This window comes from Hemicordylus capensis, chromosome 15 (genome assembly GCF_027244095.1).
Source record: "Hemicordylus capensis ecotype Gifberg chromosome 15, rHemCap1.1.pri, whole genome shotgun sequence".
Taxonomy (NCBI): domain Eukaryota; kingdom Metazoa; phylum Chordata; class Lepidosauria; order Squamata; family Cordylidae; genus Hemicordylus; species Hemicordylus capensis.
In genome coordinates this window covers 13552182-13580143 of record NC_069671.1, presented here as the reverse complement: position 1 = coordinate 13580143, position 27962 = coordinate 13552182, and the positions used below count along the sequence as shown (strand labels likewise).

Sequence of the window (27962 nt, the reverse complement as noted above, 5' to 3'; positions counted from 1 at the left end):
GAGTTCCCTCCTCGGCCACGTGCGCCTGCAGCTGTGTTTGGCTGGCTGGCTCGCTCTCTGGCGGCTGACCAAGCTGATCCATGGCGGGCCTCAGCTCCTCCGATGCCTTTTGGGAGCACCTCTGCAGGCTGTGCCTGGACCAGTTTCCCTGCGGGATCGGGAGCTGGGTAAGAGAGAGGCTGCCGTGTTTATGTGTGAACGTCCCCCTTCCTTCCTTGCCAGGAAACCTAGGGCCAACCACCAATGGAAGTGCTTTCCCACACAATGCATCATCCACTTGTGGAATTCTCTGCCACAAGATGTGGTGACAACCAACAACCTGGATGGCTTGGTTTGGAGAACTTCACGGAGCAGAGGTCTATCGATGGCTACTAGTCGGAGGGCTATAGGCCACCTCCAGCCTCTCAAAGGCAGGATGCCTCTGAGTACCAGTTGCAGGGGAGTAACAGCAGGAGAGAGGGCATGTCTGTGGCTTCCAGCAGCATCTGGTGGGCCACTGTGCGAAACAGGATGCTGGACTAGATGGGCCTCCTTGGGCCTGATCCAGCAGGGCTGTTCTTATGTATGTTCCTCCTTCTCTGCCACCACATCGCCCAGACGGAGGTGCTGCTGCAGAGAGAGAGTTGAAATCTGGTGCTGCAGCTGGGATTGCCAGCTCTGGCTGTAACTTTTCCTGGAGACCGGTCTTCCCCTCCCCTACACCCCGCCCCTATTTTTCTCCATGTCATGTCAAGCCATTAAAATATCCAGAATTGCTTTCAAGAACAGAAGCGAGTCTAGAACAACCCTTCCAGCAAAGGGGTAGCAAAGAATGCTCTCAGGGGCACTAGGATTTTGCTGCACATGCCTTAAATACTTACAGAGGTAAGGTAATCATGTCATTAAGGTAATTAACGAGTCTCTCTTGCCTACCTGGCTGCTCTGATTCCTATAGCTCATTCTGGGGTAGAGGAGTGAGTGAATGAGGCTTCTTGAAACAAGAGGGACTTTAGGAAACAAGGGACTTATTTATATGGGGCCGTATATAAATGTATTAAATAATAATAAAATAAGTGAAGTCAAGCTATAGGACTATAATATACTATGACCGCCCTCAGGGGTGTAACTATAATTGAGTGGATGGGTCAGGGGTGCAGCTAGGGGAGAGGGGGCCCGTGTTCATTTATTTTTACATATGTATCCCGCTCTTCCTCCAAGGAGCTCAGAGCGGTGTATACGGTTATTTTTATCCATTAACATTTTATGTGCTGAAAAATGTTCCACATGTGCCAGGGGTGTAACTATAATTGAGCAGATGGGTTCAAAGAACCCGGGGCCCCCAGCTCCTGAGGGCCCCCAGCTCCACCCCTCCCTATTTCCTTCATTATCTCCCTCACTTGGAGGGCCTGCCAGGGAGAGGGGCAAACATGGGTCCCCTCTCCCCTAGCTATACCCCTGATGTGTGCAATAGGAGAGATACAACCTTTCCTATCTGTGTCTCCCAAAAATATGTCCCTAGGGATTTCAGGACCCTCAAGGACATTATTTTGAGAGGCACAATGGAAGGGAAGATCAGTAAAAAGAAGTGAAGATCTTGCATTTTAAATTTTTATTGGCTTTCACAATAGCTTTACGTTCAAAATACATTCATTTATACACATAAGTAAATATTGACTTCCCGCTTACCTATCTGCGTGGTTCACGATAACCATACATATAAACCATTGCTATAATAATTCATAACATACATATTCCACACTACTACTCGATTTTACCCAACCCAACCTGCTGTTATTACTATATTTCAAACCCTACTGAAAAGTCCATATTAGAAAAATAATTCTTTAAGTAAAGCAAAAATGGTTCCCAATCTTCTTTAAAACATTCCAAATTTTCGTCTCTTATAAGCACTTACATTTATATACCGCTCTATAGCCGGAGCTCTCTAAGCGGTTTACAATGATTTAGCATATTGCCCCCAACATTCTGGGTACTCATTTTACCAGGAAGGATGGAAGGCTGAGTCAACCTTGAGCCCCTGGTCAGGATCAAACTTGCAACCTTCTGGTTACAGGGCAGCAGTTTTACCACTGCGCCACCAGGGGCTCATAAGTGCTGTAAGCTTTGCCATCTCAGCATATCCCAAAATTTTTATCAACCCGTCTTAAAAAGAAATGAAGATCAGTAAAAATTGTCCCTTCCCAGATGTGCACATAGAGTGTGTGTGTGTGTGTGTGTGTGCGCGCGCGCGCGTTTGTGGGGTGTGTGTGAATATACATCCAGTGTTAGTCTGGATGTCAGACAGTCAGTGTTTGTTCTAACAGAGATTCCCAGATGTTGACTGCAACTCCCAGAATCCGCAGCTGCAATGGCTTTTGCTTGGGGATTATGGGAGTTGTAGTCAACAACGTCTGGGAAACCCTGTTGGAGGGAACACTGCCGCCAGTACATTTAACAGCATTTGTTATGGTTGTGATTTTTAATATCTCCTAATAATAACATGATATATAAATGATCCTATAATGATCCCCCCCCACCAGGGTGAGGACGTGCAGTCATGGTGGGTCATCAAGAGTGAAATTTGGTGCATAAATAATCAAATGCATAAATAATAAAATGTTTATTATTTATTATTGTTTACATTTTATATCCTGCTCTTCCTCCAAGGAGCCCAGAGTGGTGTACTACATACTTGAGTTTCTCTTTCAGAACAACCCTGTGAAGTAGGTTAGGCTGAGAGAGAAGTGACTGGCCCAGAGTCACCCAGCTAGTATCATGGCTGAATGGGGATTTGAACTTGGCTCTCCCCGGTCCTAGTCCAGCACTCTAACCACTATACCACGCTGGCTCTGAAAAATCTGTGTGTGGGGAGATGACTCCCCTTTTTCCTAAATAGAGATGACTCTCCTTCTTAAACATAGGAAACATAGGAAGCTGCCATATACTGAGTCAGACCATTGGTCTATCTAGTTCAGTATTGTCTTCACAGACTGGCAGCGGCTTCTCCAAGGCTGCAGTCAGGAATCTCTCTCAGCCCTGTCTTGGAGAAGCTAGGGAGGGAACTTGGAACCTAGATGCTCTTCCCAGAGTGGCTCCATCCCCTAAAGGGGAATCTCTTACAGTGCTCACATTTCTAGTCTCCCATTCAAATGCAACCAGGGTGGACCCTGCTTAGCTAAGGGGACAAGTCATGCTTACTACCACAAGACCAGCTCTCCTGCCAGCTCTTCCTGACCTAAATGGTCTCCTGCGCTGCATAAAGTATATTGTAAAAATGCTTCTTATTTATTTTATGTGGTGTTCAGTGTGGATTTGCAGGTAGGCAATCTAATCCCCTTGACGCAAGCAAGAGGACTTCAATTCCTCCTTTCCTTTCTTCTGCCTTACGCAGAATAAATCTCGTTTCCCAGCAAGAAAGGCCAAAGTTTCCCCTGGTTTTGTCCGGCAAAAGGCGAGTGCACCTCCACGCAATGGAGTCATTCCTGCTGATGAAGAAACTGCAGAATCTCTCATAGAGTATCTGAGAAGTGTTGGCTCTCCGTGGGCCCTACCGCCTGAATGCAGTCCTGAAGACCAGCAACTGAGGGAACTGGCTGTTCAGTCTCCACGTGTCATCCAAGACAGCTTCATCTTCTCCTATTTCAAAAAGCTCCGAATTGTAAACAGAAATGTGAGTGGCCAAGTGTTCCAGTGGTTACCTTTGAGTGTCTGTGTGATGGTGGCTTTTCACTGATGCTTAAGAGTATAGAGAGATGTTCAGGAAATAGCCTAATTCTTATTCTGTTCCAATGCTGACTTTGATCATGCTGTTGTAAAGTTTTCAAGTCCTCTATCTGTAAGATGGGACCTTTTTTTCTCTGCAGGGTCTCCGTGGGCTTTAAAACATGTTATGATGGACAGTACTGCAGCAGGGTCTTTAAAATACTATCAATTTGCATTTTCTCCTGCTGCTTAGAGAAGGAAGCACATTTGACTTTGTATAATCATGGTGCAGGGAGCAAAGTATACACAATCCCAAATGTGTTGAACTAGGAAACTAGGAAATTTGCCTTATGTGTGACTTGGCTCCCTTCCTTGAGTCATCTGGAGGTATTTGTTCTGCTAGTACTTTCTTCTGGAGCATCTTCTCCAGTGCTGGATGAAGGCGTAGGCTATGTTCGTTACAGTTTATGGCCTCCCATTATGAGGGGCCTCTGTATATTTAAAAAATAACCAAATTTCAAGTTTTACCTAATGTATTTCAATTGAAAGGTATTTCTTATGCAAACAGGCTTATTGCAAGATATCTGTTTTTGTTGGATTCTTAGTTTTCCATTGAATCTTCACCAAATAAAAACAAAGCTTTATTATTTCAGTTCTCTTTGCCCTGTTTGTGGCAACATACTGTTACTCTGAACGGCATAGCTTCAGCTGCAGCCATGCTAATGGGATAGTTCTGCATTTCCACAAGAGGGATAGACTGAATGGCTTCCGGTGGATTCCAAGGCACTGAATGTGTGTTGTTTCATATACCCCCAGGTGAATGAAATTGATGTCCATTTGCTCAAGTTTCCCAACCTGGAGGAGCTCATCCTGAGCACAAATCACATCAGCAAAATCAATTCCACCAACCTCCCTCCAACACTAAAGGTAAATGTAAAGGTAAAGTTTGCCGTCGAGTCAGTGTTGACTCCTGGAGACCACAGAGCCCTGTGATTGTCTTGGGTAGAATCCAGGAGGGGTTGACCATGGCCATCTCCCATGGAGTATGAGATGATGCCTTTCAGCATCTTCCTATATCGCTGCTGCCCCGATATAGGAGTCTCCCATAGTCTGGGAAACATACCAGCAGGGATTCGAACCGGCAACCACTGCGCCATTAGGTGGCTAAATTTAAGTGGAAGATGGACAAAAGGGAAGTAACAGCAGAGCTATTGCCTTCGTGATGGACTGCTTGGGCCTTCCCAGGGGCAATCAGTTGGTTACTGTGGTAGCAGGATGATAGGCTAGAGAGACCACCTTCGGTCTGATCCAGCAAGACTCTTCTTGTGTTCTGATACAAAAATTTGTTTGGGATTTGGATCACGATCATGTTGGGAGTTAAAGCTCCCTCCACACACGCTGTGGTCCCATCTGAATCATGCCCTCTCACAGAGCTGCTTAGCAAAGGAGTTGAATGCATCATCTCCCGTGATACATTACACCAAACATATCGTTTGGCCCTCAGGTAGTTTTCCTTTTAAATTCATTTGTGAAAATGTCTTGTCTGAATTACCCCAGGAGAGCTGGTCTTGTGGTAGCAATTATGACTTGTTCTCTTAGCTAAGCAGGGTCTGCCCTGGTTGCATATGAATGGGAGACTTGATGTGTGAGCACTGTAAGATATTCCCCTCAGGGGATGGAGCCGAAGGTTCCAAGTTCTCTCCCTTGCAGTTTCTCCAAGATAGGGCTGAGAGAGATTTCTGCCTGCAGCCTTGGAGAAGCTGCTGCCAGTCTGTGTAGACAATACTGAGCTAGATGGACCTATGGTCTGACTCGGTATATGGCAGCTTCCTGTGTTCCTGTGTACCCACTTCTTCCATACTTCCAGATGGGTTTTGGGTCTACCAGGTAGATTTTAAAATTTATTTAAAGAACCAGGGCGGCAGGCGGGGACCAACAATTATGTGTAATAATATCAGCATGGTCATCATTTAGTTTATATTAATTTGTACTGAAGTGTTAGCATCTTGTGAATGAGGAAAGAAGCAGATGATGGTGGGTCTGAATCCTCTCTAACACATGAAATGATGGAATTACCTTGGAGAGGCTCTTTCAACCTCAATTGCATTCCATTTTTTCCTCCCTTTTCCCCCCTGGTAGGTACTCGAACTTTGTGGCAATGAAGTGGACAGCTTGGACGATCTCTGTGTGTTACCACCTCCTGAACTCCAGCATCTGGGTCTGGGACATAATTGCCAGCTTGGTTCCTCTGAGGAAAAGTATCTTACGGATGCTTTCTGGTAACTCAAAGCTCTTAAACAGGCAGGCATTAAATTGATATGTTTCAGGCAACTGTTAAGGGATTCTTAAAACATTTCCTATGAAACATTAAGAAAGGGATTGAAAATAAACCTGCCAATATGGTAATGCTCTTGTGCCAGTCTAGAGTGTGATTACACTGGGAATACTATGTACAGTTTGGGACACCTTAAGAAGGATATTTGTAGAGCTGAAATGGGCAGAAAAAGATAACCAAAATCATCACTCAGATTTTAAGCATTCTCACCCAGATTGCTTAGCCCACACAAATTCACCCGGATTTCAGCTTTAATTTCTCTCTCTCATGCTTCAATAGGAAAAGACTCATGAAATTTCATGGTGGTGCTTTGGGGCAAAGTGATGGCTGTAGTAGCCCCTACCATTTCATAGGAACATAGGAAGCTGCCCTATACTGAGTCAGACCATTGGTCTCTCTAGCTCAGTATTGTCTTCACAGACTGGCAGCGGCTTCTCCGAGGTTGCAAGCAGGCATCTCTCTCAGCCCTATAGGAACATAGGAAGCTGCCATATACCGAGTCAAACCATTGGTCTATCTAGCTTAGTATTGTCTACATAGACTGGCAGAGATGCTGCCAGGGAGGGGACTTGGAACCTTCTGCTCTTCCCAGAGTGGCTCCATCCCCTGAGGGGAATATCTGGCAGTGCTCACACTTCTAGTCTCCCATTCACATGCAACCAGTGAGGACCCTGCTTAGCTAAGGGGACAAGTCATGCTTGCTACCACCAGACCAGCTCTCCTCCCCCTTTGCTTCTTGGTCCACCCACCTCCAATTGCTTATTTTCAAGTTCCCCTTCAGCAAACTCCCCTGCTGTGATTGACTGCAGTGGGAAACACATTGACCTTTTTGGCCATGGATTTATGTCCCTGTAAGGAAAGCCACCTAATGGCGCAGCAGGGAAATGACTTGATTAGCAAGCCAGAGGTTGCTGGTTTGAATCCCTGCTGATGTGTTTCCCAGACTATGGGAAGAAAACACTTCTACTGGGCAGCAGCGATCTAGGAAGATGCTGAAAGGCATCATCTCATACTACGTGGGAGGAGGCAATGTTCAACCCCTCCTGTATTCTGCCACGAAAACCACATGACCCTGTGGTTGCCTGGAGTCAACACCGACTTTACCTTTTAAGGCACACTTTACCTTTTAAGGTTCAAGGACCTCTCCTCTCCTCTGCCCTACCCATTTCCTCCTAATTCTTCCTTTGGCTAAAGATAGCAAAAATGTTGCAACACCTTAAAGACGAGCTGAGCACATTTATTTGACTTAAAATTAATCTTTAAGTTGTTGCAAGACTTGCTGTGGTTTTTGCTGCCGCAGACTTAACATGCTCCTCCTTTGCCTGAATATGTATCTGAACAGCATAAATGGCTGACAATACCTTTTCAACAGTTTCAAAATACTGTATACCTCAGCAGCTGGTGTTTGTGTGTGTGTGTGAAATGGCAGGCCATGTATTGCATATACATACATGTGAAATAGCTACATCCACCCCCCATGCAGAGATTTAATGGTCATATTTAATGCTGCTGGGAGCAACTTGAACCCTGAATAATTAGTGGCCAGCCGTACGCATCACCTTAACCACATTTTAATTTGTAAGGCATAGTACTGTAAAATTGTAAGTCCGTAGTTTTCCAGGGGCTATTAAATAGGATCTGTCCTTTGTACTGTACTTATGGACAGTTAAAAGTATATACCAGGCAGTGTTCCCTCTAACAGGGATTCCCAGAAGTTGTTGACTACAATGTCTCATAATCCCCAAGCAAAAGCCATTGCAGCTGTGGATTCTGGGAGTTGTAATCAACATCATCTGGGAGTCCCAGTTACACTGGACCCAAAGTTGAGAACCCCTGATATATGGGAAACCTTTATATTCTTGCTAGAGAGAGGGCTTCTTAATAAACTGTCCATCTATCTTTTAGGCCAAACCTTGTCTCCCTCGACCTGAGTTTTAACAATTTTACCAACTTGCTAAGCCTCCTATCCAAGCTTCTGACGCTGAAAAAGCTCCGAATCCTCGTACTGCAAGGTAACCCGCTAGCTATGCTTCCTGGCTACCGAGGATTTACTATAGACAGCCTGCCGAAACTCTGCGCACTTGATGATGTGAACATAACACCTGATGAGCGTCATTGCTTCATGGACTTGGCTGATAATCCAGGTGAGGCTTCCTAATCTCATAGTCCTCTCTTGGTGCCAACAACCAAAACACCAAAAGCATGGGTGGGGGGCAGTTCATTTCGCTGGACCAACTGATGTTCAGAATGCTACAATACTACTTCTATTACTAGTATCGCTACTACTACCACTACTATTACTGCTGCTGCTACTATGCATAACTTTTCAACAAAAATTTCCAGAGCAGTTTAGAGAGAAAGATGGTTCCCTGTCCCCAAAGGGCTCACAATATTAAAAAGAAACATAAGACAGATACCAGCAGCAGCCACTGGAGGGATGCTGTGCTGAGGCTGGATAGAACCAGTTGCTCTTCCTAGGGGCGTAGCAAGGTTGGAGTGGGCCCAGAGACAAGATTTTAAAATCCCCCCCTCCCGAAGCTCTGCTCCTGAAGTAAATAAATCTTAAATGAGGCTGAACAGTGGTAACAAAAAGCATAGTAAAATATATATAACCTATGTGCCACAAGAGAACATCATCCTAAATTATTTTTTTAAAGGGTTTGTAAATTGTGGATGATGTAAGTCATTTAATGGTACTAGAGAAAGACATGCTGTTCTGGTGGCTCCAGGTCTTAACACCCACATCAATTTCGAAGGATGAATACAACTGAAAGAAGCCCGGGCGGGTGCGTGGCTGGGGGGGTCAGTCATGTGACTTGCCTCTGGGCCCCCCCAAGGCAGTGGGCGCCCCAGACAACTGCCCTATTATAGTTACGCCCCTGGCTCTTCCCCTGCTAAATACAAGAGAATCCCCACTTTAAAAGGTGCATCTTTGCTCAGTTACATGTCTCCTCTTCCATAATCCACTTAGTGCTTTTCCTGTTTTAAAATTAAGCTTGTTTGTATTTTGCAATTCCTCTCTTAATCCAGATGGTTCTTTTGACCATCTCTGGCTGAAGAAGACTTCTGTTTTCATACTTTATAAGCGCTGGGCTCTGTGTGTACTCAGTTTCAGCTTTTTCCGTGTTGTAGCTTGATTGATTGATTGAGTGCCATCAAGTTGGTGTCGACTCTTAGTGACCACATAGATAGATTCTCTCCAGGATGATCTGTCTTCAACTTGGCCTTGAAGGTCTCTCTTTAAGGGGCATTCATTGTTGTCATAATCAAGTCCATCCACCTTGCTGCTGGTCATCCTCTTCTTCTCTTTCCTTCAACTTTTCCCAGCATTATGGACTTCTCAAGGGAGCTGGATTTGCACATAATATTTCTGAAGTATGATAGTTTGAGTCTGGTCATTTGTGCCTCGAGTGAAAATTCTGGTTTGATTTATTCTATGATCCATGTGTTTGTTTTCCTGGCTGTCCATGGTCTCCTCAAAAGTCTTCTCCAGCACCAAAGTTCAAAAGCGTCAATACTTTTTCTGTCTTGCTTCTTTGAAGTCCAGCTTTCTCATCCATAGAGTGTCACAGGAAAAACCATTGCATAGCCCTTGGATGACCCCTTGTGGCCAAGCCTTGCAGGCTATCCTCTTCAATGGATTTCAGGCTCCAGTTAAAAGGTAAAGTGTGCCCTGGAGTCGGTGTCGACTCCTGACACCCACAGAGCCCTGTCATTTTCTTTGGTAGAATACAGGAGGGGTTTACCATTGCCCCCTCCCACATAGTATGAGATAATGCCTTTCAGCATCTCCCTGTATCACTGCTGCTCGATATATAGGTGTTTCCCATAGTCTGGGAAACATAGTCTGGGAAACATACCAGCGGGGATTCGAACCATCAACCTCTGGCTTGCTAGTCAAGTCATTTCCCTGCTGCACCATTAGGTGGCTACAGGCCAGAAGTTCAGAAAGTGTGCCCAGATGCCTGGTTCTTGAAACAGAGGTTAGTTCACAGGGCTGATTGATTCCCCCCACACCACCACCCCTGTTTTGTTACTCTAAGCAAATTAAAATATGACCCTGTTTCCTAGCAGCATAATAAGAATAGTGTATAAAATGATCAAGGGTTTTATTATCTTAATATTTAATTTCAGTAACTTTACTGTGCTCTACATTACTTTACCTGAATGCTACCCCCACTCCAGTTCATGGGAACCATCACAGACTTCGGTTAGTACCTCTCTCGATTCGATTCCACCTCTCTCTTTCCTCCACTGCTGCTCCAGATTTTTACACAGCCAGGCTGGGTGATGCAAGTTTATGGCTGAGGCAGTCTTGCTTTGCTGAGCTGCTGGATGCAGATAAGGAACATAGGAAGCTGCCTTAGACCCTTGGTCCACCTAGCTCAGTTTTGACTACACAGGCTGGCAGCAGCTTCTCCACGATTGCATGCAGGAGTCTCTCTCAGCCCTATCTTGGAGATGCTGCCAGGGAGGGAATGTGTAGCCTTCTGCATGCAAGAGGCAGGTCTTGCACCTGCAAGAGGCAGGTGCTCTTCCCAGAGTGGCCCCCTTCCCTAAGAGGAATATCTTATTGTGTGCACACTTCTAGTCTCCCATTCAAATGCAAACCAGGGTGGACTCTGCTTAGCAAAGGGGACCGTTCATGCTTGCTACCACAAGACCAGCTCTCTTCCCTTTGTAAATCCTGCCTTGCGGGTTTGCAACTTACATTCCAATGGACCTTAACGTTTTTGGTTGCCTTTTCATAGAGCTACTAGGGCACCAAGCTGAAATGGTTGTTGCTATTGGCAAAATCAGAGGCGTTCCCAATCCCATTGATCTCGAGGAACCAGAAAGTGGTCCTGAGGCTCCTGTTATCACCTACAGTTACTATGTGACCTATGAATTTGCCAAAGGGGAAAAAGAAGAGGAAACAGAAAACAGCAAGGTACAGAATGTTGAAACAGATGTTGTTAGATTATAACATCCCTCCTTTCCAGATCCATGAGATGTCGGGCTGTATCAGGTGTATACAGGGAATGACCTTGAAGTTTTCTCTGTTCCAGCCCCTGGCTTCCCAGCAAAGCCCATTCATGATATCAACCCTACCAAATGTGGAAAGCCCACCAGCAGGTACAGAAGAAGGAGGGAGCAATGACCCCACACCTGTGGACACACAGATTAAAGTGGAACCGCCTTTGGAGACAGGTGGGTGTTTGGTTGCTTCACACAGGCTTGACGGTGAGCAGGATATGATCTAGATTAGGGGGAATTTGTAGAGCTCATTTCTTCCCAAGTCCACAACACAGAAGTTCACACAATGCACAACACAGAAGTTCATTGGGGTCCCTGAGAACCCCCAATCCAGTTTTGTTTTTCAGCAGTAATTCTAGCTCCGGGCTGCATGACTCCACCCTTCTTACCCATCAGGGGTGGGCAAACGTGGCCCTCCAGCTTTTGATGGACTACAACTCCCATCATCTCCAGCCGCAACTTGTTGGACTATAGATGTTGGACTTCAGCTCCCATCGTCTCTGACCATTGGCTGCTGCGTTGTGTTTTTTGGTTTTTAAATAAATGTAAACTTCTTTGAGCACTTTGTTGAAAAGCAGTATGTAACTACTAGCAGACTTGGCGCAGAACGTCTGTGCCCTCTTCCCCCGGGCGTCTCTGATGCCTGCCCGGTCCGCTCCCCCCCCCCCCCCACTGGCCCCATTTCTGGCCGGCTTTCAAGCCGTCCCGTCCCGTCCCCTTCTCCCGCCACCTCCTCACCCTGGCAGCCGGCCCTCTGCTGCCTCCTCGCTGCTGCCTCCCCTCCGTGGCTGGGCCCACTGCCATCTCCCCACCCCTGCGGCCAGGTCTGCCGCTACTGTCTCGCCGCCGCAGCCACCATCTCTCCGCCCTCGTGGCCGGGCTCGCTGCTGCCCCAATGTGGCCGGGCCGTTGCCGCCTCGCCTGTTCCTCTGTTTCTCCTCGCTGCCAACAGCAGCCAACCGGCACCCAGCCAATCAGGTGCCTCCCTCGATGGCATGCATAGCCTTGCCACATCCCTACGCATGGCTGGTGGTTGGCTAAGAGAATTAAGTATAATGATTCATAGTAGTAGTAAGTAGAGCAGGCATGACCCTAATCTAGGGTTGTTAAGTGCAAAAATAAACAAACAGATGGAGCCTTTATATGCAGACGCAGTGTATCTTTGAATCCCAGTTGCTGGGGGACATATAGTGGAGGAAGCCCTATTGCCTTCTTGCCCAGCTTGTAGGCTTCCCAAAAGCATCTAGCTGGCCACTGTTGGAAACAAGGTGTTGGACTAGATGGACCTTGGGTCTAAACCAGCCAGACTCTTCTTACGTTCTTATGAAAGGCTCCCCTCACCTCTGGGCCTCCTGGGTTAATGTCTTTGGAGAGATATTTTGTTCTGAACATGTATCCCATGGTTTCTCCCCCCACCCCACTTCTCTCACTTAGCAAATATTCACTCCACTCTCCGAAAACCTTGGGCTGAGATCATAGACTGTGAGTACAGAAAGGAACACATCACCAAAGACTTGGTTGCTCTGAAGGCCTATCTTCTTGCTGGAACGACTGTGTCGGTTGTGGAGGAAAAGGTCACTTATTCTGTGGCATGTTGTATTGTGTTTGAGGGACAAGGAGGTGCACCAGCGTGTGGAGAACAAAGCATTTTGTGACCTTTATAATACTAGTCCTGGCAGGTCTATTGCTTTGAATAATGAGAGAAGTAATTTTATGCCCATTTTTGCAAAGCTGTAGATTTGAGCTGGCATGATTAAAAGTCACAAAAGGCCCATTCACACATTATGATCAACACTCGTATGAGTGTACTGAGTACACAGGGAGAGATCTGCATAGAGGTACAGTCATTCACATGTTATGCGGAACTCAGGTACAGATGCACACTTCCTGTTTGTACCATGCATTTGAAGGGCCAGATTCACTTTTAAAATGAACACAGGTACAGTTATCCATACAAACATGTGTATGGGCACATGGTACACTTGTACAGCATAATGTGTGAATTGGGCTCGAGAGACTTCAGTATTTTTATTTGTCCTCAAAACCATGGCAATTTCAAGCTTTACTGCTAGTACATATATAAGAATAATAACCATGCACGGAAATATTAAAATATCTTTCCTGTAATTTTTTCTTGATTTTGGATAGGTCAAGTGGGAAAAGTGAGGGTGGAGATCTCAAATCAGTGGGAGAAGATTGACGTTTCTTGGACTCTTAAATGTTGGCAGATATACAAGAAGATTAAAAATGTTCCTCCATGTTTACCTGTTTTATATTCACGCATAACAGACCTCCTGGCCTTCTGCAGCTCTGACTGGCTCTCTTCTTTTATCAGGTTGTTTCGTGGCCCATCATAGTCACCCCAGTGGAAAGCCCAGGCAAAAAAGGAAAGGAAAAAGCGGAGAAAGGGAAAGTGGAGAAGGGAAAAGCAGAAAAAGGCCAAAAGGACAAAGGGAAAGAAGAGAAGGGGAAAGGGAAGGAAGAAAAAGGAAAAGGAAAAGATGCAGGAAAGGTAATCCGGTCACCTGTAACTTGTATAAAAGAATCTGCCTTCTCTCCTAATGCATAAAGGAAATGGCTGCAATAATGGTATTTAACCTCTCAATGCTTAATACATATATAAAAATAACAGAAAAGCTCTCAGCCCAAAGCAGCCTTCCATGTGTAATGGGAGTTCCCAATGATTAAGGGTTGTGTGTTTTTTTAAAATAGTAAAATTGACTACACAATGACTCTTGTGCTAGGTTACCCGATAGTTCCTAATCTTCTGGTCATGCTCCTTGGGTTTTTTTTTTGACAGTTTAGTCTCGCAAGGACACCATGAGTTACTTTGGAACCAAATCATGGTAGCAAGCGAGCTTGTGTGTGTGTCTGTGTGTGTGTGTGTGGGCTTCCCCCCTTGCCTCTGCTTTCGTGATTTGTGTAGTTCAAACTGTCTTATTCTCTCTCACTGACCCCCCCCCCCGCCAACTCCCTGCATGGCTGTCAGTCTCCAGCCTCTTGCAAGTAAATGGCCCATTCAAGCCATCAGCTGCCACTCAGGTACTGGACTATTAGCCCATCAGCCTAGCAATTAATGTTAGCCCACATCCTCAAGAATACCCTGAATTTCCACACTTTTTTATTTTTGCTGGTGTTCTGTTTTTTCCTTAATTCGTGAAACAGAATAAATTCTAACCATTTTAAATGAAATTAGTTAGTAGATAATAGTCCCATTCACACGTTATGCTCAGCACTCGTACAATGAGTGTATCATTTACACAGGTGCAGACATCCACGTGTTATGTTGCAGACAGGTACAGAAGCACCCTTCCTGTCTGTACCATGCATTTGAAGGGCCTGTATTCAGGTTCACTTCTAAAATGAACACAGGTCCATTCATTCACACAAACACACGCACGAGGGTACAGGCATCTGTATCCCCGTACAGCACAATGGCTGCAGTGGAAACGAAGCAGCTTCACGGAGGTGGACGTTCGAGAAGGGACTGAACAGGCCGAAGAGGTGAGCCGTGTAGGAGTGCTGGGTAGCCGCTCATATCTGCACGTTTTCTTTTGCCCTGTGGCTCTGAATCTGGAGCTGCACCTCCATGTGTGGTATAGTTGCCTAGTAGCCTCCTCACCTACACAGTGTCTGGTGACCTCAGGTGACCTCTGCTTCCGTCCCTGTTTTGTGGAAGGGGCTGGTGGCACTAAGACTGAGAAAGAGTGACTGGCTGAAGGCAGCATCCTAAATCCTCTTCAGTGTCAGGACTTTAACTTGAACCACCCTCGCTCTGTGGCAGAGCATCTGGTCTGCATGCCAAAGGTCCCAGGTTCACGCCTTGGCAGCATCTCCGGGGAAGGCTGGGCATGTCTCCTGCCTGAATCCTTGGAGAGCTGCTGCCAGTCAGTGTTGACTGTACTGAGCCAGATAGACCAAGGTTCTGACTCAGCATATGGCAGCTTCCCATGTTCCCCCCACTTCATTGCATTATCCTACGGGAATAACATCAGGCTACTGTTGTGTTCACAATTGATTGGTCTGGGCAGCACTGGGTGTTTGAGACTGTACAATGCTAAAGCTTGATGAGCATTGAATAGATGGGGGCGGTTTTCTCTGTTGTTTCACCGTGCCTGCCTAGGCTGGCAACAAGAAGAAAAAGAAGTCTCCCTCTCCTGAGCTCCGAAGTGACCCTCCCATCCCGAAGACTCTGGGCTCCGGCATTGTCAGCCTCAGAAACCTCCTCGTGGGAGAAAAGCTGATCGAGACCGTGTGTGACTTTGGCGTTCTGATAACACAGTCAAGCATTGAGCCCCCATCCCCGAAAGAAAAGGTATCTGGCAACTGATCAGTCGTGTCCAATGCTGCAGCACAAAGACATGCTTTCCCTTGGCTTTCCCTTGTGATGACTGCAGGAACCTAACTGTGAGACCTTGAAGCAGCTGGGTGACTGGTAATTGGTGGCTAGTGAGCGGAAGGGGTGCCCCACTGACCAATAGGATGCCTTCCGGTCTGCACATCTTTTCCATATAGTAGCGGCATGTCTTCTGCGTCATGTAGGACTGTCTCCTGTCTCTTGGACGTTCATATTTTTTTAACCTGTTATCATTGTATTTGTCGTGAACTGTCCTTTTTGAAACGGTGGGGAAAGAAGTGAGTCGGGCTTCTCTCGGGGAAGTAGGGGCTGCGGCGTGAAGAGGCAGGAGATTCTCCCTCCGTGGTGGTCGGAAGTGTATCCGAGGCTGGGTTGCTCCTCCCACCTACTTCGAGACGGGCCAATCCTGAAAAGGCTTGTGAAGGCCAGGTGGAAAGGGCAACCCTCTCCAGCTCCAGTTTGTGCCCTGTCTTGCTCCAGAGCAGGAGCCTTTTTTGTTCTCTGGTGCTGTTGATTTCTCTATTCTGGTCTTCCCACCCCTGCTGTCGGCCTTCCCTCTGTGGATTTGAAGAGTCAGTGGGAAAGGGAGACAGAACGTGGCCAGACAGCCCAGTTGTTTGCTGGGGTGCCACTATTCTAGCACTACCATGCCCCCCGGAGTTCCAGGTATCACCCGGATTTTAAGCATCTCACCTGGATTGCTTAGCCCACCTGGATTCCCCTGGATTTCAGCTTTCTTTTTTTCTTTTTTTTAAACTAAGCTGTAGCCCTTGTAGAAGTGGAGTTATGGAGCAAAATGTTCAGTCACTATTCTGCTCAACTGCTGGACTTGGATTAAGAGAGGAAGAGCACAGGAGGCTAGCTGGGAGGATTTTACTTTCACAAGTACAGTTATCCCCTGAGGAATGTTGCCTTGTTTGTTATCAGCAGGAGATCTCTATTGGGAAGTTGAGAGGATAGCTTGGTTTTTATGTGACTCACTACCTGCCTACCAGGCTGTGTATTATAATGTTTAAGGACTTTCTTGGCTTTACATTCAATGCATGCCTACTTAGAAGTAAGCACCGTTGGTTTCAATCAGATCTAGGGATGTGCACAAACCTGCGATTCGAAGCAGCAACTTCTGGCTTGATAATCAAGTCATTTCCCCACTGCGCCATTAGGTGGCTTTTGAAAATTGGTATATAAATATTCTCTGTCCACTAGAGAGTACAGTTGTGTGGTGTAGAAGGTGTAGAAGCGTGGTGTAAAAGGCCTGCCGTTTATGGCTGCCTTTTCCATATATGTGTCCACCAACCCTGAAAAGTGCAAACGTTTCCTTCCTCTGCAGGACAGCAAAAAGGGTGCCAAAATGGGTGCGGCGAAGGACAAAAAAGCAAAAGCTGGAGCGGAGGGTAGTGGAGCGGCTCGGAAAAGTGCTTCTCCTGCCAAAGGTAAGAATGGGAGAAGGCCGGCAAAGCACAGGGGTGTGTTGTGTGTCTGTGGAGGCTGGGATGGAAGGCACGTGTGCTCATTCCCGGGGAAGCGCTCTAGATTCTACACCAGGGATTCTCAACGCGTGGGTCCTCAGATGGAATTGGACTTCAACTCCCATAATTCCCAACCAAAGGCCACTGGGGGCTGGGGATTATGGGAGTTGAAGTCCAATAACATCTGGGGAATCCCTGTTCTACACACTCCATGTTTAAATCCTACCTGCAAGGACACAAAACAGAGGTCTTTGGTCTACCTAAGGTGTAGGGGAAAGCTGTGGTTGGGCAGACGCGTCCAAAGGACATGCACCCTGCCTCTGCCCCCCCCCCCAGCTGGCCAGTGCTGCTGTTGTCCGTCCACCCGCTCACTCATTTGAAAGCCCTGCAGGAAAGCCTTTTTGCTTCTCACCACCCAGAGCCGGTTGGGGATGCAAGGCATACCTTACAAGGGGGCAGGGGGAGTGGCGGCGATTGGCGTGGCCACAGATGAGTGGGACCTCCCACACCACCCAGGGCTGAGTGGGCTGAGCCACGGAGGGCAGAGAGGCTGCTTGTGTGCATGCGTTGAACACGGGCTTTCTCTGCCCTCGCTCCGCCCCTGCTATGGTGCCCAAGCCTTGAACTGATGGCGGCTGCTAGACCTTTGCTTCTCTCGTGAGGACTAGGAACTCTCTCTTGTTTTGGTAGTAATGGCAAATCCATCAGAGACCGCATTCGATAGCCAGGAAAGCTGCTATGACTGTAACGTCTATCCGGTGACACTGAGGAACGGACTGGGGTTGCCCCAAGCTCTCAGTCGGCGACAATTAGACCTGTGTAGAATGTGTGGTTGGAGTGTGGCCCTAGTTAGTTGATTCGATGTGGCCAGACCCGTTTCCCACTCTGCTACCTTTGAGACAGCTGCTTCGGCAGCCGCCATGGTAGGGCTTCCAATGCTTCCAGGCACACCAAAACACAAAATGCCTCAGTCAGCCGTTTAATTCTGTAAGCAGCCGACAACCGCTCCCTATATTGTTCTGACCCACAGAAAAGTGCCGCCCGACACCCCCTTTGCCAGGCCTGCTGACGCCACTCTAGCGACCAATATTTGTTTCCCTGCCCATGCGCAGGCCAAGTCAGTGCTTATCACTTCTGGTTTTCCATGAAGCTGATCATAATGTTTACCTGGGGTATCGATGTCCCCTTCTGCACCGGCACCTATTTATCCGTTTCATGCAGAGGGTTGCTAAGACTTTGCAAGGAACATTCTCATTTATCAGTGTTGATCGGGGTGCAGCTAGAGGTAGGTAGTTCCGGACTTCGGAGGGACCTCCCTTGTTAAACGGCCCCTCGCTTGTTACAATGGTTCCCTTATCCATAAAAGTTATCCAAGGAGTTTACATAGAAAAACAAATAATAGCCAAGTAAGTTGAGCGCAAAGATGGGATAAGCCAATTGAGCACAAAGTCTCTGGCCAGCTAAACTCAAGCTTGCGGCTTAGCTTGAATCTTCCACCGACAACTGTCCCTCCTTGGACGTGCGCCCTAACCTGTACCTTGCAGGTTGCGGCCAGAGATACAAGAAGGTTCTGCAGCAGCCTTTCAGGAAATCAGCCCTTGGAGGCACCAGAAGGGAGTCTGGAGCTGTAGTCAAGAGAGCGTCTTGTGGTAGCAAGCATGGATTGTCCCCTTTGCTAAGCAGGGTCTGCCCTGGGTTGCATTTGAAGTGGAGACCACATGTGAGCACTGTAAGATCTTCCCCTTAGGGGATGGGGCCAGTCTGAGAAGAGCACCTGCCTGCTTGCATGCAGAAGGTTCCAGGTTCCCTCTCCCTGGCATCTCTGGATAGGGCTGAGGGAGACCCCTGCCTGCAACCTTGGAGAAGCCGCTGCCAATCTGGGTAGACAATACTGAGCTAGGTGGACCAAGGGTCTGACTCAGTTGAAGGCCGTTTCCTATGTTTTCTGTGTTCAGACCAGCTGTGCAGGGTGAGAGGGAACCTGACATGGCCTCTGACCTACGACTCACTCAGTGAACCGCTTGGCTGCTGCCTTTCAGCCTGGACAGATTCTTTGGCAAGAAGTGGGGAGAGATAAGAAGTTGGTTGGGGTGAGGACTTTTTCAGGCACTGCCTGTGCTCTTCTGGAGAGAATCTGGGGGAGGGGGGGCTCCCCCATGCACTAAAGAAGGAGCAGAGGGCTCTGGACTTGCACCCGGAAATCCAGCCTAGGTAGAGGAAATCTGTTGCAATGCAAGCAAAAATATTTTTACACAGAAAGACATTTTCTTCATGGCTTGCAAACGGCAGGCCATGTGTTGGCAGATGTTCACAAGTTGTTCTTGTGAACTGCTCATCCCGCAAGCCGTTCTGAAAGTGAAATGTTATGCATTATTCACTTGTGGCATTAAAGGACTGGAAATTCATGTGACCACTGATTCAGTGACACACCACAAATAAAAATGAAATGTGTTAAAATGGAGCTTGCTAAAACAAAACCTGCAGGAGGAAGAAAGAGTCGCATGTGCTTTGCTTCTGGTTAAGTTCTAGGCTTGCAAAATGGACCTTGCTGATCTTACTAATCTGATGAGGGGGTCAGAAAGACCTCAAATAAGTCACACTTTTAAAATGAAACAATGAGATTTATTTTACAATGTCTCCAATTTGGCATAAAATTTTGAATCAGATTATGGGTTGTACAGCAATACAGAGATGGTATCGGGTCTGTAATGGCTCATCAGTGTTAAATCCTAATGGCTTATTGCTACGTACATTTGAGCTGCACATAAAATTGTGAAGACTGGACCTCTTGCATTTCCCCCACCTCTGTTCTAATAGATCTGACAAATGAAGATGACATTTAATGCATCTGGGAGGGTGGGAGAATTTTGGTGGAAGTAAAATTCCACCAAATGGTAAATTCCACCATGGCTACTCTGTGCCAAGTTCATGATTTGTATCAGGCACCTAATTAGGTGAAGTATTTCACTAATTTAGCCCAGAATGATTAAATTAGAGAGCCAGCGTGGTGTGGTGTTAGAGTGCTGGACTAGGACCGGGGAGACCCGAGTTCTAATCCCCGTTCAGCCATGAGACCTGCTGGGTGATCCTGGGCCAGTCACTTCTCTCTCAGCCTAACCTACTTCACAGGGCTGTTGTGAGGAGAAACTTAAGTATGTAGTACACGGCTCTCGGCTCCTTGGAGGAAAAAGCGGGATATAAAATTTAATAAATAAATAAAATAAAAACTTACTTGCGCTCTTTTCCCTTCAACTCAAAACCTCCCAGAGGTATGAATAATTCTTAAAATCCTGAATGGCTAACCTCCAACTCATTTTAACTGTGGAGTGGCTACTGTGCTGTCGCCTGAGAGTTGTCACCATTTGGGGATCATTTGGATCTCAGGCCATTTGCTTGAATTGGCATCTACAACTGACCCTCAAAACACTCACTCCCCCATGATGTCTGGAGACACCACAGAACAACTGAACTCACCCCCTCCACGTCTTGTGGTGGTGTGTGGGGAATGGCACAGGTCAGGGGAAAAGGTTTTACCAAGGTGGTTGATATCTGTGTGCAGAAGCGCTCTCACCCCTGGACTCCACACACCCTGGGGGCTCCCAAATCCACTTTAGTCTGTCCCGGGTAGGTGTGGTTGCCGTGCTGGGGAAAAGAAATATGTGGGATGGGAATATGTTGAGTTGCGTGTTGAAATGTTTCTGGTAATGCCTATTTGCATAAATATACCTGTTTTATATTCTTACATTCTTGTGAGTTCAGTTGCTGTTTGTGCCCTCAAGAACCCCATGTGTTCAAAAATGCTGTGTGTGTGTGTGTGTGTGTGTGTGTGTGTGTGTGTGTAGGGGATGATGCTTAACTTGCGGGTGGTGGGTGGGCTCCAAAGGCCTTTAGGTCCAGGCTCCAAAATTACCTAGGTGCACCTCTGTCTGTCTGGGGCCAGTTATGACCCCCCCACCCATGTGCAGGCGGGGAGGGGAGTTAAATAGAAACCATTGAACAAGTTTTCTCTCTCCCCCACCCTCCCCTCTTTTTTCAGGAAAAGGGAAAAAGGGGGACTCTGCTGCAGGAGGGGAAGTTCAGCAGACCCAGCCGGTGCCTCTGACTGTGGAATTCAAAATGCAACACCTTAAGTGGGAATCGGCCTCACACATCCTAATAAATCTGAAATCTTCTGAATAATTGCTGTGTGAGTAGCACAGCTTTTACTAGAGAGAGAGCAACAGAAGTAACTGATGCGAATCCTGGTGCAGTAGGAATGTGAGGCCACCGCTCTCCCGGAGGTGGAGTATAGGGGCCTGTGGGCTAAGCAGTGCCCCTTTTCCTTAAACAGTTTTCTCGCTTCCGGGTCAGGAAGGAAAAGGGATCTTCATCCTCTTCTCTTCAAGTTAGCAACCCCCACCCCCAGAAAAGTGGCTCACCGCCCCCATTTCTGCTTCTGTGCCCCCTACTTTCGATATTTCCCCTGGTGCCACCACACTGAGAAGAAATCAAAGCAGCCCTCCTTGGGGGGTGGGTGGGGGTGGATATGATTCACCAAGGGAAGGTGAGGTGCAAAAGGCCTTCAGGGGCAGCAAGACGGGGGTGGGGGGGGCAGAGCTGGTCCCCTCCTGTATCCCCATCTCTCTGCATCTCCATCATCACTACAGGTCAGGGAGTCTAAAGGTTGGCAGCAGCAGCAGCAGCCGCCGCCGCCGCCGCCGCCGCCCCTTTTTGCGGTCCAAAGAGCCGGGAGTCTCAGAAACCTTTGGGGATTGGCTGCCAACCATCCCGCAGGTCTGTCTCCTGCGGCGCAGCAGCAGCCGCAGCCGCCCCAACTGGAGCGCGCGCGCGCGCACACACACACACACACACACACACAGCCCCTCGGACCGGGGGTCTTCCTGCTGCAGCGGCCGCGCGCCGTTGCTATGGCGACCCCGGCCCGGTCCCCCGGAGGAGCGGCGCGCGCCTCCTCCTCCTCCCTCCTCCTCCTCCTCCCCGCAGCCTGTGCGGCTCCTTTTAAAAGCCGGGCGAGTGGCGGCCGCTTCTCTCCTCCTCAGCGAGTGCGGCGGGAAAGGAGGCGGAGGCGGCGCCCGTGCTTCTCGCTTGGGCGCGGGAGGGGTTGCAAGAGGCGGCAGCGGCGGCAGCAGAACCCTGCCCGTGTGGCTGCCCAGGGAGAGGAGCCCGAGGCGGCGGAGGCGGCGGCGGCGCAGCCGGGAAGGTGAGGGCAGCGCCTCCTTCCGAAGAGGCATTGGGGAGGGGGGGGGCGTGCGCTTCTTGCAAGGTCGGGTGGTTGCAAAAGAGGCATGTGGGGCTGGCGCGGGGAGCTGAGCTCCCGCGGGCTCGCAGCAATGCCAGGCGGACCCTCCGCGGAAGGGGCAAAGCGCCACCGCCCGTCTCCCTGAGGTGGTCGTCCTCTCCTCCCTCCCCGGGCCGAAGCCTGCTCTGCCTGTCGCGTTTCGAGCCTGCCAGCTAGACCTCTTCCCCAGCTGTCTTCGGCGGCTGGGAACGGTTTTTAAATCTCAGCTGTTCGTGTCCTACACTGGAAAAGTCTTGCTGTTTGTGTAGAGGAGCATTTATTATTATTATTATTATTTATTATTATTATTAATTGCTATTTTCGTATACTTTGATGAGTCTCTCTGATGCCTTTTAGAGGAAAAAGTGGAATACAAACATGTATCCCAGTGTTTACATTTATTTATTTATCTATATACCACCCAACACGCAAGTCTCTGGGGCCCAGGGTTTCTTAACCTGGGGCCCCCAGATGTTGTTGGACTACAACTCCCATCACCCTCAGATATGGCCTTTGTGGCTGAGGATGATGGGAGTTGTAGTCCAAAAACATCTGGGGGGGCCACATTAAGAAACCCTGCTCTGGGTGGTTGACATGCTTGACTAACAAGCAGAAGGTTGCCAGTTGGAATCCCTGCTGGTACTTGGTCGGGCAGCAGCGATCTAGGAAGATGTGGAAAGGCACCCTCTCATACTGTGTGGGAGGAGGCAATGGCAAACCTCTCCTGTATTCTACCAAAGACAACCACAGGGCTCTGTGGCTGCCAGGAGTCAAAATTGACTTGACGGCACACTTTACCTTTGCAATGGGGCTTGCTCCAAAGGAAGCGTGCCTAGGGTCACAGCATTAATCTTTCTTGCATGAGACAGGCCTCATTTGTTGCTGGCCCTCCTAGCCTCTTGAACTGTTGCCAAAAACGCAGCAATTTACCAGTTGGAGCGGTAAAGATGGAAAAAAGGAAGGATGAATCTGCAGGATTTCTGCTTGCGGTTCCCACCTCTTGCTCAGCACTTCTGCGAGGTGCGTCAGGCACCTGTTACCCCCATTTTGCGAGCAACAGGGTGAGCTTGTGGCTGGAGGGATTTGAGCGAGTGGCTACCTTTCCAGTCAAAACTTTTTCTCCTGAGCTACTGTGCTACAGTGGCTTATAAGAAGCTTCAGAACACCTGGTTTTTAGGAAGCAGATTGAGTAATTATTGTTTAGTTATTAACTGAAGGCTGCTTGATGCATTTGTGCAGTATGCACAAAATGTGATAACGGAGGGGAGTAATAAGGATGTAATTTGAAATACTTCTATAGTAATTGTGTACATATGTGTACATGGCATGCAATGATTCCCTGCTCTCTGTGTACACTTCTTTAAAAGTATGCCTCCCCCCTGCCCCGCCACTGTGTTGTGTCCAAATGACCTTCAGGTCCTGACTGGCTATCCTTTTTGTTTGAAGGATTGCTTGGTTGATGCTTCACCAACAGGAGCTAATGGCAAAAGGTGTTTTTCGCATTTTTGGAATGCAGTAGGAATCCCCTGCTAACTGGGCAAAGATGTACCTTTTAAAAGTGATGATTCTCTTATATTTAGCAAGGGGAGAGCAACTGGCCCTATCCAACCCCAGCACAGCATACCTCCCATGGCTGTTGCTGGTGTCTACCTTATATTTCATTTTAGACTGTAAGTCTTTTGGGGACCAAATTTGACCATCTTTTGTTATTTACTTTTTCTGTGTAAACCACTTTGAGAACTTCTGTTTAAAAGCAGTATATAAGTAGCCCTCAGACTTTGGGAGGTGAGGTGATACCCTGCAGCTGGAAGGGATGGCAGGGGAACAGTTTGAGCATCTTTGGAGTGTGAGTGTGTGAATATGTGTATCTGGTGTGGGCTTTGCAGCAATGCTGTCTGCTTTTATATTTGCACTTAAAACAGATAGCATAAAATGATCGCACATCTCCAGTGCACTCTCATCCAAATGACACAAAACTTTAGTGTTGACCTTGGAACTTCTTGCTACTTGGAGAAGTGTATTGTATGAATGCATTACATAAATGGCATTCATATTGTATTCTCTGCTTTGGAAACTTGCAGGTTGCTGCTGGTATGTCCCTGTGAGAGGATGCCTGGGGGAGGCCCTCTTTTCATATGAGCTGCTTGATTAGCTGGCCCTTCACCCTTTTTGCTGGCAAATGGCTTTTCATGCTGCTGCTCATCAGTCACTTCTTGGGGCTCTTGGCTGCTGCCTTGCATGCTCCGCTGAGTCTTCAAGTTCTAACTGAGGGATGCTGGTAAATGCTGCTAATAGCGGCTTGCCTTGGCGGCTGGGAGCAGGTTCATTGGCTCATCTGCTGGGCTCTGCAGTTTCACAATGAGAGGCTTGTGTGTACCACAGCAGGTGGCCTGTCCAGCTAAATATAATTTGCACCATGCTGGTTGCGGAAAGCCAAGAGGGGAGTCCTGTTGTGCCCAGTGAACTGCGCTTGCTTCCCAAGCACCCCTTAGGCAGTTCAAAACTCTGGTCAAATCATGCAAATCCCTTTATGGCTTATTGACACTTGGTTATTTTGCATTGGCTTGCTCAAACAGTTTGCAGCTGGAAGCTCAGATTGGAGGCATCAGCAAAGATTCAGATCCTTGCCCAACAGATCTCCTTTATTCTGATGCTTGGGAGTGCCAAAATTCCCCATATTTGCCCACCAAAACAGTATGTTTGGAGGGTGCCATCTTGTTGAACATTATAGCTTTGGATGTATTGAGCAAGCCCTAGAAATGTCTACTTGCTTTTCAACACCTTATATTTTTGAGCTTGCTCTTTTTCTGCCAGACTTCTGAAAAATACAAATTTGAATGCAGGAGTGTAAACTGGAGCCAGTGGGGAAGAGATTCCGAAAGCAAGTGGAGAGGAGAGCTGGTCTGGTGGTAGTAATCTTGACTTGTCCCCTTAGCTAAGCAGGGTCTGCCCTGGTTACATATGAATGGGAGACTAGAAGTGTGAGCACTGTAAGAGATTCCCCTTAGGGGATGGAGCCGCTCTGGGAAGAGCAGAAAGTTCCAAGTTCCCTCCCTGGCAGCATCTCCAAGATAGGGCTGAGAGAGATTCCTGCCTGCAACCTCAGAGAAGGCGCTGCCAGTCTGTGAAGACAATCCTGAGCTAGATGGACCAAGGGTCTGACTCGGTAGAAGGCAGTTTCCTATGTTCCTATGTAAGTTACCTTTCCCATAGACTCCATTTGTGGGGCACAACCCCCCATAAGGAGTGAGGGTCCCACATCCTGCAGTTCATTTGGCTTTGAAATCACAGCACTCTCAAGGTTTGGCCAACCGTCTGTAGCATTTCAGATGCAATTTTTGCAGCCGTGAAGACTAGTAACCTTTTTTGTGTGTGTTGGGGGGGGGATGGGAGGCTGCCGCTCTCAGAATCACCTGAGTGAGCCCCTTATGTTGCAGAATGGCAGAAGATGAATGTCCCTGCTTATGCCCACGTTGGGAATTGTGTGTTGACAAAAATAGGAGCAGAGCCTTCAAGACAGATTGTGTATGAAATTCCTTCCATTTGCAGTGATGCTGGTAATCATAAGATGTGGGGTTGTGTGACTGTAGCAAGCCAGAAGGAATTGTATTTCAGATTAAATAAGCAGAAATGTGTTCTGTCCCCCCTCACCCGGCATGTGATTGGACTCACTTGCTTAATCTCTCTGCTGCATAGGACCTGGCAGTGATGTGTGTCTTTTTACCATACAGGTGCTCAGACCTCCTGCAGCGTTTGAGATGCAGCCCAGGACGAGAAGACTTGCAGTATACCTCTTATCTGTGTTGTTGCTTGCATTCCTGGTGTACTTAAGGAAAGACACCAAGTCAGTTGTGTCTTCAGCAAGCAAGAAACCCTACAGGCCCAACCAGAAGCGTGCTTTCAGGGCGCCAGAACTGGTGGAGTCTACATGCTTGCCAGACCTCAGCATTGCCAACTCCTCCACCAACCTTCCTGAGATTCACCGTGTTTTCTTAACATACAAGCACTGCCGGAACTTCTCAACTCTCCTGAAGCCTTCTCCATGCGACACTGAGACGTTCCTTCTACTGGCTATCAAATCGGCTCCTGTTAACATAGACCGTCGGGTGACCATCAGGAATACGTGGGGAAAGAACACCATTGTTGGCAACAAATTGGTGCGGTTAGTGTTTCTACTGGGCCGCTCAGAGGTCAAAGTTCAGGCTCACTCCCTCAGCCAGCTGTTGGCCTACGAGAGCCTGGAGTTCGATGATATAATCCAGTGGGACTTTGTGGACAACTTCTTCAACCTGACGCTGAAGGAACTGCACTTCCTTCGGTGGTTTGCAGAGGATTGTCCTGATACTCGCTTTGTGCTGAAGGGGGACGATGATGTCTTTGTGAATACCTACAACATTGTTGAGTTCCTTAAAGATCTGGATCCTGAGAAGGATCTCTTTGCTGGCGATGTCATCAGCAAAGCCCGGCCAGTCAGGAACACCAACATAAAGTATTTCATCCCAGAGTCGATGTATCCAGCCTCCTTCTATCCTCTCTACGCTGGGGGTGGCGGCTACGTCATGTCTCGGCTGACAGTGCAAAGGCTGCAGGTGACTGTGGAGGACACTGAGCTGTTCCCAATAGATGATGTCTTTGTTGGGATGTGTCTTGCAAAGATGGGCATGAGCCCAGCCCTCCATCCTGGCTTTAAGACCTTTGGAATCCAGAGGCCGTTTAATCCATTTGATCCCTGCCTGTACAAAGAACTGATGATCATACACAAACTGAACCCGACAGAGCTTTGGGTCATGTGGACGTTGCTGAAAGGCGACGGCCTCAGATGTGCCGTGTCAGGAAGTCACAAACTATAGAACCAATTTGCTTGTGTCTAGCCCAGTGCGACGGGCAGGGAGGGGGTGGGGGGTGGGGAGACCTTGACAGGAGATGGCTTGCCCTGATACTAACACATAACCTTTTAAAGTTGTTTATGGTAGGGTAACGTTTGCACGGATTACCTCTTCCCCCCCCCCCAAGAGAATGGTTTACAGAAACCTCCAAAGGATAGACCAGGATGGCCAATGATTCCCAATGGCTGTTACTCATAATTACTTAATGGAACCTCAATATTCAAAGGCAATATGCTATTGAATGCCAGTTGCAGACGACAGGCGGGGGGTTTTGTGAAGGGCAACAGCAGGCGAGGGTGTGGCTTGCCTCCCCCAAAACATCTGGTGGCCACTTTGGGAAACAGGATGCTGGACTTGATGGGCCTTTGGTCTAATCCAGCAGGACTCTTGTGTACTTAAGAACAGGTTTTGCCACTGGTGTGCTTACTTTGGATCGCTGTTCTTTTGTTCTGGACCAGAGCCTGCACTCATTCAGGGGGTCCTGGATACTGGACTGTAAAGAGCAAACTCCTGGGTGCTTTACTCTTTTAAGGTGTGGCACACTGAACATTGCCCAATATATACTCTTACCTGTCAGTAGTAATGTGTCTTGGAGTTTGTAACAAGACGCAGCATTTGTTGCAGCAAAACACTACAATGGGTCTTGTGGCGTCTTAAAAGAAGCTGCCCTCGTTGATAGCTTATGCTACAATAAATCTGTTAGTGTTTAAGATGCCGCTAAACTGTTAATTGCATCTGGACTTCGTATGGAATAACTTCACGTATCCTATTTTTCACTGGCATTTGTGCATTGAGGCCTATACTAACCCTGGCTTCTTTCCTTTCCTTCACAGCAGATGTGAATAAATTGTTTGGAAAATAGTGACAAACGCCTTCTGCAACGAAGGAAAGTGGATAGAGGGAATTAATAGGTGAAGATGGGTGGCAGGGCAGTGGAAAG

At 47.8% G+C, this 27962-nt stretch overlaps 1 protein-coding gene across 7 annotated transcripts; it reads left to right on the top strand.

Annotated features, from left to right (window-relative positions):
• LOC128338248 (N-acetyllactosaminide beta-1,3-N-acetylglucosaminyltransferase 4-like) lies at positions 1–27732 on the top strand. 7 transcript variants are annotated; one of them, XM_053280455.1, is made up of 13 exons: positions 3–167; positions 3394–3649; positions 4498–4608; positions 5821–5960; positions 7922–8160; positions 10768–10946; positions 11065–11206; positions 12467–12606; positions 13368–13544; positions 15156–15347; positions 16720–16822; positions 20895–21044; positions 25868–26003. In XM_053280455.1, the coding sequence occupies exons 1-12, from the start codon at positions 103–105 to the stop codon at positions 21035–21037; spliced, it is 1887 nt and encodes a 628-aa protein (XP_053136430.1). In that variant the 5' UTR covers positions 3–102; the 3' UTR covers positions 21038–21044; positions 25868–26003. The 7 variants fall into 7 exon arrangements, with proteins under 7 accessions (XP_053136431.1, XP_053136430.1, XP_053136429.1 ...); XM_053280454.1 differs by having other exon boundaries at positions 3371–3649; XM_053280456.1 differs by lacking the exon at positions 20895–21044 and having other exon boundaries at positions 1–167; positions 3371–3649; positions 25868–26023.
• Positions 27733–27962: the final 230 nt, after the last annotated feature.

Excerpts from the sequence above, each read along its gene's own strand:
- LOC128338248 (XM_053280454.1), top strand. The coding sequence starts at position 81 with ATGGCGGGCCTCAGCTCCTCCGATGCCTTTTGGGAGCACCTCTGCAGG. Across the intron at positions 3,650-4,497 it reads TCCGAATTGTAAACAGAAAT|GTGAATGAAATTGATGTCCA; the intron begins GTGAGTGGCCAA and ends ATATACCCCCAG. Across the intron at positions 10,947-11,064 it reads AGGAAACAGAAAACAGCAAG|CCCCTGGCTTCCCAGCAAAG; the intron begins GTACAGAATGTT and ends TCTCTGTTCCAG.